General features: G+C 41.4%; 1 protein-coding gene across 4 annotated transcripts in view; it reads left to right on the top strand.

The window, feature by feature from the left end:
• The first annotated feature begins 238 nt into the window (after positions 1–238).
• RPRD1A (regulation of nuclear pre-mRNA domain containing 1A) overlaps positions 239–9,248 on the top strand; it is a 42,654-nt gene continuing 33,644 nt past the window's right edge. For all 4 annotated transcript variants that reach the window (XM_086468867.1, XM_086468868.1, XM_086468869.1 and 1 more), the window contains exon 1: positions 239–414. In XM_086468867.1, coding sequence (XP_086324993.1) covers positions 264–414 — 151 coding nt within the window. In that variant the 5' untranslated portion in view covers positions 239–263. The remainder of the gene's footprint in view (positions 415–9,248) is intronic.

The following is a 9,248-nucleotide window of genomic DNA, read 5'->3' as shown; positions in this document are numbered from 1 at the left end:
CTCCAGTGCCCACCCCCCCGCTCCGCCTCGGTGTGGGCCCCTGCCGGAAGTGAGGACAGGAGGAGAAGGGGGGTGGGGCCGGGCGGCTCTCCGGGAGGTTCGGCGGCCGCCATTTTGTTAGCGCCGGGCTGCCGGGGCGCGCGGAAGTGGCGGCCGGCGAGGCGGGAAGGGACGGGGCTCGCCGGGCTCCTCCCTCGCTGGGGCGGAGAGGCGGGGACTGAGCGCGGCCGAGCCGAGCCGGTGGGGCCGAGCGCGGCCCGGCGATGTCGGCGTTCTCGGAGGCGGCGTTGGAGCGGAAGCTGTCGGAGCTGAGCAACTCGCAGCAGAGCGTGCAGACCCTGAGCCTGTGGCTCATCCACCACCGCAAGCACTCGGCGCTCATCGTCAGCGTGTGGGAGCGGGAGCTGCGAAAAGGTGAGGCTGGCACGGCCGCCGCTGCCGCCGGGCCTTTTCCCGCCCTCGGGGGCCGGCTGCGGCCTTCCTTGGGGGCGGCGGGTTTGGGGGAGGCGGTGGCCGGCGCGGCCGCGGTAGAAGAAGGCCGCCCTCGGGTGTGCGGCTGCTGAGGGGAGGATGGCAAGGCTCCTCGGTCTCTAGACCCGGGGAAGGAGGGAAGGAGAGAGAGAGGGCGGCGCCGGCCCGCCTCGGTGCCTGGGGAGAACGGAGCTGCTGGGGCAAGTGTTAAACCCCGGGTCTCCCATTTCTTGATGGCTGTGGGAGGTGCTTCTCCTCCCTGTTTTTTTTCTCCACTCCCCTGGCTTCTCTCATCTCCCTCCCATTCCCCCTTCCTCCATCAGTGGGATAAGAAGTAGCCTCCTCAGAGGCTGCTTTGCTCCCTTTTCTTGTGGAAGGAGAGAGAAAAGTGGAAAAAAGGGAAGGAAGGCGGCAAGCACGGATTTTAGGGCTTTTTGGTTTAATACTGGTTTTGTTTTAATACGGCCCTTCAAAGAGGACCCTTTCTAGTCATTTTCATAATCTGTAATGATGGTTATTTGTAATAATATTTGAGTTTCCCGACGCTGTGGCTTTGTTCATTCAAGCCAGCAAATATTCTTATAGGGCAGCTGAGGATGGGAATGTTCTGGGGGAAGAGCAATTTAATGTGTCCAAAGTGTTTTTTACTTTCTGTTAGCATAATAAACATGTGTTTCTTTTGCTGTGTTGAGTATTTGATGTTGAGTGTGCAGACTTAAGATTCTTATGTGGCTTTCCTTGTAACAGGAAAGAACTTGCAGCTATAGGCAGTGGTTCAGGGACTGAAAGGCAGAAATAGCATGTGAAGGTTTGCTTGACCTGATTGGAAAATAACTCAATTTTAAGTTGACTCATTTAAGAAAAAAAAAAAAATCACTTATTAGAACTCCACCTTGCTCTAGGAAATGTTGCTGGCTTCCAATAGCTTCCTTTGGAGCCCCATTAATATGCGGATCTTTAACGGGAAAAGTAGAAGGCTCGGTTTTCAAGTGGAGAGGAGAAATAGTACTAAGCTATTACAGGACTTACGAAAGAGAAACCACTCCCTTAGTTTCACGCAACTGAAAGGAATAGTCGACTTGCAGAAATGATCTGTAATAGAATACAAAGAATGCATGGCTGGATCACAACTACCTCTTGGTTAGGGGGCATAACTTCATAGTAAATGTATTGAACTATCCTTAAAATAGAAATCTTGAGTGTGAAGTAATATTAAGCTTTACAGTATAGTATATGTTATATAACATATATATGTTATAGAACATAGACATATGTTCCTATAAACTGTAGCTTTTGCCATGGCTACTGTGTTTTTGTTTAAAATATGCTTTTTTGTCGAATGCTTTCTTTTTGAACTTTCAAACATGAGGGTTTTTTTTTCTGTTACCTAAAGGAGGACATATTTGGTGGCATACTTCATCTTATGAAATAAACATGTTTTCACTATATGTTTGTTGCAAGCTTTCTTTCTCATTCCAAGAACAAATGACTGGATCTCCCATTTGCCTCTGGAACATTGCATGATTCTGGGCCTTCTAAACAAACAACTTGAATGTTTGGTGTTCTGAATAATATCAGAAAGGTATCTTAAACTAATTGGCATGGAGCCAGAATTTTACTTGCTTGTCTTAATTAACATGCACTATACTAGTTCGTAGTAATCTGTAATATTAATGGTCAGTCCTTAACTTTAGTTTTAGTGTAACTTTCCTGTTGTGCTGCTTGACTAATTGGAGAAATGAAAAGTTTGAAACGTGGGCTATGTGTTTGAAGGGGGCAGTGAGAGGTGAGGATAATGACCTTAAACTCATGGCAATGCTTTGCTTTTTCAGCTTTCAATGCCTGGCTTCCACTTTTAAGCCTGTTTTGAGGGTGTAGCTCAGGAGCTTCGGATGAGCGTAGCTGCTATAATTGGTTTTATCTTAAGTTTGTTGAAATTGTAGTCCAGCTTTTGCTGCTTCAAAGTAAGATTTTCCTGGTGACCTCTTTTTGGAAGCCAGCCTTCAAGGGTCTGTGGAAAGCATGTGGTAGTCTACTTCTGGTGGGAGTAGCTTAGTTGCTTTCAAGATCCCGCATCTTTTCTTCTGGGCTTTTAGGCCTTACGTGAACTGTTTCTTCTTTTGTGTGTTCCTGTACCACTTCATTTGAAACTGGCATAGTTAATATACATGGGATGTATTTTCATTTTCCATCTCTGATAGTAGTACCTGAGCTTCATAAATGTTAGCTTATGCTTACCTGGTACTAACATTTTGCTAATTGCAGCACAGAGTTATAAGACTGTCCCTAATCCCCAAAGGGATTTGGTGGTCTAAGCAGACAGCATGTGGAAGATGAGAAAGAAAACCGGTATACTGTGGTGAAGTGACTTGCATAAAACATCACAAAGCAGAGTGCTGGCAGTGAGGCCATAAATACAGTAAGTTTAAGGCTCCTGACTTGCCCACCATCCAAGCCATAGAAACATGATTTCCCTCCTATCTGAGAGGAAAATGATCTCTATTTGGGGAATATGGATACAAGAATTATTGGCTTTGTCTGCTGCTGTTGCTAGCCAGTAGTGTCTTGGAACTGAAAATTGAACCTTGCCTTTCTAAATTTTATTTTCATTTCATTGTCTCCCTTTTTTATTGTCACCCTCATCTCTAGACCTTCCTTCCAGCCTGCTCCCTTTCAGGCTCATGGAATATTGTACAACCGAGTTGAACACAACACAGTATGATAGTACATTTTTTTCTGAATGCTTTCAATTTGGGTAAAAGATCTGTTTGTCAGATCATCTTACATGAACCTTTCTGAAGATGTCTTTAGTTATTTGTGAAAACAAGCACTAGGATCACAGCTCTTTTGCTCCTAAATGTTTCATTCTGATTCTTTTGTTTTTAAAATAGTTACTGTCTTTATATCATGTTGGAGGAGAGTTGAAGAGGCAGCTTTTCAAATGTGCACATAATTTAGGCAACATAAAATCTTAATTCCTTTCTGTTTACTTGGATTAATTTGTGTTCAGGTGCTGTATTAGGGCATCTCTCCAGATCGTCAGTTCCATACACCTTCATCTACAGGTTTTCTACAGTTGAACTTCATTGATTCTCTTGGTCAATTCTTGTGCTTGGATGGAAACTTGGAGGATGGGAAAAACTTGCACATCTTTGTTGTAACTTGGAGCAGTCAGTTATGTAACATTGGATTTGTCTTGCTGAACTCCAGTGTTGCTGAAATTGTGTCAAGACAATTGATGTAACTCTGGTTACTGAGGGAGTATGTGTATATGCTTTTTCCCTGATAGTACCGTAACTTTTTTATGCAGTTCTTAAAATACTGGCATGTAGAATTCGTAGCGTTGTTCTTAGAAATAATAACAAATTGGAGGAAAGCTAGTATAATGTATTCTAGAATTGGCTGTATTGTGAAAATACTGATAACGCTGAATTGTCCAGATGCTCCCGTCACAATTATTTAAGGAAAAGATGTCATCTTACACAACCAGTAGCTTGATGAAATTATGGTAAGGAGTTGCATATTATATGCTTCAAGAGACTGAGTGTAGAACCTGCTGTTTAATGACTGACCTCAAATATGTGCTAACAAAAAATGTATGGATGAACTGTGCTACTAGGGTGGGGCTGTGGCAGAGCTCATGCTCTGCCTGGGGTATTAAGTATTCCTGATGCTGCATCAACCACTCGGGTGCCACTCAAGGTAGTCTGCGTTTTAGTGTATGTAATGGGTTTTATTTCACTATCTTACTATGATCAGTGGAGATTAGGTTCTGTATTTCATTTGTCTTTTGTTCATTGATGAGTAAAATGATAAGAGATTAATAGAATGCCTTTAACTTAAATGACAACTTTAATGAAATAACAAAGATTTCTCCTGTTTTGACAGATAAGCTGAGGTCTACAATGACAACAGAACAGCTGCTTTTCCACCCTGCTTTGGTTAAATATGTCTCTTAACTATTTCTGATGCTTTTTTTGCTGACCATATCTTGTGCTGTGCTGCTGATGAAAATCCAGCAAAACCAATAATTAGTTTTGCAATAGATGAGTTCCCTGATGGAAAGCTGGTGCTGGCACAAAGGAGACTGTGGAGATAGTATCGCCCCTTTAGGCCGCAGGCTGTGTTAGCACTGGATTATGCTGATCATGAGTCTGCATTCTTTTGAATTTCATAGCTGACTTATGGAATAAATAATTTGGTGGGGAGGCTATACTTCCAGTATCTCATTTGTAGTAAATGTCTTACTATCGTGAGAATCTCATGCAGTTTGGATTTTTGCTCTAGAAAAGCGTGGCTTTTTTTCTTTGATAATTAATGATTTCGCAGCTTCATGATTGTCTCAAAATAACTTTGGATTTACTTCTGTGTCGCATAACGTAATTATTTTACAGAGACCTTTTGGGTGGTGGTTAGAGAGAATTTTGTAAAGGCTTGAAAAGTGTGCACTGAGGAATATGATCCTGCTTCAGCTATCTTTCAGATGTATGAAATATAACACTCAAAAGTAAATAAGTCATAAGCTTACTTGGTATTTAAGTAGTGCTAGTTAATTAACTGTAATGTGAATACATCAGTCATTCCCAAAATGCAACTGGTGGGCCTGTTAAAACTATTTAATTTTGTGTAAAGGGATTCACTTACAGGGTTTTTTTAAACTAAGTAGTGGTATTACATGTAAAATTTTGTTGTGTAAGCCTGCAGCCATTGGCTGCTGAGAAAACCCTTAGGAACCCCCTTGAAGAGGCTCTTCTGAGATGCAGGCTGTTGAGACTTATGTTTGTTTTTGTTATTGCTAATCAGGTATGTTCTCTTGCTCTCTGGTTTCAGGATTCTCTGAAACTGTAGGGGTTTGTTGTTTGTGTGGGTTTTTTTTTTTTAATGAAAAATTTCAATTCCATAATTCAAAGTGTCAGCCTTCAAGGGTGAATAGTAAGTGCTTGTTCAGTAGGCGTCATATGACATTTGCTGTACTGGGTTAAAATGTGTTCTTTTTAAAAGGAAAAAAATAAAATGAAATTGCTAAATGTTTGAGTTTGGTAATATGGGACTTTTTATTTCAAGCTCCAGTTAGTTGTCTCTGATATCTTCTTTTTCTGTCAGCTCATTTTCTATTGACTTTTCCAGGTCCAGCTCTGTCACTTGCTAGGTATTTATGTCCTAGTGATATTTTAATAGTTGTGTTGTATCTTTAAACCTAATTTTAGATTCAGGTATCTGTTTCCCCAGAGCCTGACATGGCACCTCATAAATTACTTAGTTTCAGAAACTGATGCTGAACACCTGCCCCCTCATCCCCCTTAATCACTTGACCTCTTGTTTTGGCTGCATCTGTCACCCCACCTGTGTCACACTGATCCTTCTCTTCACTGCAAAGCTTATCCAGGTTAGCACAGCCATTGTTTATCATCTTTAAGACAGCTACAATTGTGTAAGTATGTCTGGGCTGCTACAGGGGACATATTTTTAGCACTGGACTCTGTCAGTTTGCCTGCTGTTCTGGTTTATCATGTGTGAAGTGTTTTGGGTTTTTTGTTTTGGGGTGTCGAAGTCATTTAGTGGTATAAGAAGTGACTATTTTTGTTTATTTGTAGCGTTTTGTCTACAACTTGTGCTGCTGGGACATATGCTAGTGCTTGGGTCATCACTCCTTATATAGCTGTTGGAATTGATGCAATAACTTTTTCTGAAGGTAGTGACTGTTGTGGCAATTGTTCAATGCTGCTGAAAATTGGAAGATAGAGGATTTTAGTAGGCAAGTTGAGAAGGCCTAGCAATGTGGAAACCAGCTTTGAAAGTTGTACTACATCTGAATTACTCTGATAGTCAGCTGCTCTGGAGCAGAAACACAGCCAAAAATGCTGGAAATACATTGCCCTGCAGATGTGAGGTGGGTTTCAGGAAACAAGTTCCTGATTTAAAGCAGTTATTTTCTGTACCGTGTCGTGTACTTTTTCTGCCAAGAGAAGGCATCTTTCTCTACTGGTGGTTATGACATTATTTTACTTAATGGTGGTATAGTGTCATTGGCCACTGTGATACAGTTAAGAGAGTTAATAGCTTTTGTGTTCTTTTATTTAAAAGAAACAAAACTATAGCTTACTGAGTTCACTGGTTATTAGGTGTTCTTGAGGAGGCGAGTAAGATACTTGTAACAATGGTACTTGTGGGTAACGCCTTACCCACATGAAAATTCTCATCTATGCAAAAAGGTTTGGAGAGACACCAACAGCAGGCAAAACTTCAGATGAACGTGAGTTGTTTAGTCAAGTTAGAGAAATGTATTTGCTACATACATGACTTACAAAATGCCCTACAGTTAGGAGCGACAGATTAGCAGCGTAAGAGTCTTTCACTTAAAATAGTCACATTTGGATTGCATAATCCAGCCTGACTAGTTAACTCTCTAATACTAGTCTTGAAAGAATGCAGTTTGTACAAATCTATATTTATTTGTTGCTGTTCTGGGTGTGTCCTGGTATCTCACCTGTACCTGCCTGTCTTTGATCATTCTGGTTCTGAATACTTGAGTGCAGTGTCTTTTTCCTATCCTAAACCTGTTGTTGTTTCTGTCAATTCGTATCTGTCTTGCTGTTGTACCAGCCAGGCAGGGCAATGAAAGGAATTGGTTTGTTTTATGTGTTCAGGTAGTTCAAGGTACACGAAGTACAGTGGGGAAGCTTCTGCAGAGTAATTATGTTGGAATGGTTTCCTTGGTTTGAGACCAACTTTCTCGCATCCGCATGGTAGTTTGGTGCTGATGGGCTCTCACCCAGCAGTGGCTATGTGCTGTGTTCCCTTTGTCTACTAGCCTCCAAACTCAGAGTCAAGGTACTTGGACCCTCAAACCTTGCATGCACATTCTGTGGGCAATCTCATTGCCTTATTTGAAAAGGAAACACAGCAGATTTCAAACCTTGGTAGAATTCACCAGGAGGATCAGGTGCAATGTTGAACACTTGGTTTAACTTTTAGATAACAGAGGGTTAATGAATTTTAAGATTAAGTGTTCGTTCTACAACATGCCTTTCATGGATTATGTTATCTTTGAATTGTCCTTTCTGGCAGTAACCTCTCAAGTGACTTTTTGTAGATGTACTTTCAGTTGTATTACCAAAGATGCTGCATTTAATCAGCTTGCATAAAAGCTCAGGTTAGCTGTCAGTGATCGTGCACTCATGTTCCAGTGCTGCTTGACTTAGAATTATATGAGTTGGGTCTTGTAAGAAAAAGCTTGAAAGCTTGTCAGGTGCTTACAAAGACGTAATGTAATTTCTCTTGCAGAAGTATGCAGCACGCTATGACACAGGAGTGTCCCAGGGATTTTGAGAGAAGTGCTGACACTCATATACTCTGCTGCATGTATGTAGACTAATGTACTGCAAAAGCAATTGAGCCAAATCTTTATTTGACTCCATATTAGGGAACTTCTGTAAAAAAGGGACTTTAACCTACTAATGCTTATTTTCTGGAAACCTCTTGTTAAATGATGTTTTCATTCAAGGTCAGTTGGCATAGCAGAGCTGGCCTGTAGGAGGTCAAAGCCTGATGTAACGTTTTCAGATGGGTCAATAGTCTGTACACTTGTAGTGGGAAGTAACTGAAATCCCTTATGCTTATGTGTTTCTCTGTAGTTTCTTCCCGTGTGTCTAAGACAGCAAGTATCTCTCAGCTCTAAGAGGTGTAGGACAGCATGAAACTAATGGGCGTGTGTCTAGCAGTCTTGGTGGGAGCTCAGTTTCCAATGCCAGGAGGTAGACCTGGAGAAGACAAATATGAGTGATTATGCTGGCTTTGATAATCAGAGTTAACTTCAGTGCAGATAACATGCTTACTGCCTTCCAAGGTAAAATACTTGAATTTCTTACACTAAAGTGGTGGCTCATCAGTGTTAGAGTTCTGTAAGTATTATGGACTCAAGCATACAATGTCAGGGCATCTATATTGGACTGGTAGAGAACCAGGGATACCCAGGCCAGGCTAACAAGTCTGCATTCCTCAGAAGTATAGATTGCTGAAAAGTAAGGCTTGATAATGAGGAAGCTAAGCCTCTCCACCTTAGATGCCTGATTACAGTGTTTGCAGGTGAAATATCATGAATACCTGCAGAGTACTTGTTGACATTTAAATATGTTAGGTACCTTTTTGGGACAGACTTATTTTCAGTTAAAAGGTGCCAATCCCGGTTAGTCTCATTGAGGATGCTTTAAGAGTAATGTGCTTAATGTGGCCCTTATCAGCCAGCACCATTGACCTGTTAGAATATTTCAGAATCTGGCACTTCAGGGAGCTGTTTTGGTGGGTAAACGGTAAATCTTAAAAGCAGAAGACTTAGATGAACGTTGCACAGAGCTTCTGAGAAGGTGACTCAGTCCAACATGGATGCTTTCTTAGCAGTTCTGTGTTAGCACACTGTACTGCTGGTGTACCAGAGACACTGGGCTAGCTCCTTCTAACCATGTATGCTCTGGCCGTGTGTGCCTTTCAGATCCTTCTTTAACCTAAGATCTTACCTTTTTTCTTTTTACCTTTAGTGCTTTTGCTACTAGCCTTGCCATGCATTGAGGACACTTTTTTTTTTTTAAATAGTCTAACTATTCTTTGATCCATTTTGGTGTTCTGAGGGTGTATCAAAGCCCAGGGCTGAAAAGTTAATGTCACTGCTACTGAAGAGAGATGCTTTAAACAGTTTTTTTTTTCTTTTTTTTTTTTTAGAACAGACCTATCTGGTCTGGAATTCAATTTTATATTTCGTACTTCAATAGTTAATTTATAGT

Source organism: Leptosomus discolor, chromosome 8, assembly GCF_034619465.1.
Source record: "Leptosomus discolor isolate bLepDis1 chromosome 8, bLepDis1.hap2, whole genome shotgun sequence".
In the NCBI taxonomy this organism is placed as follows: Eukaryota; Metazoa; Chordata; class Aves; order Leptosomiformes; family Leptosomidae; genus Leptosomus; species Leptosomus discolor.
The sequence above is the reverse complement of the archived record's forward strand: the minus strand, read 5'-3'. Positions and strand labels throughout refer to the sequence as shown.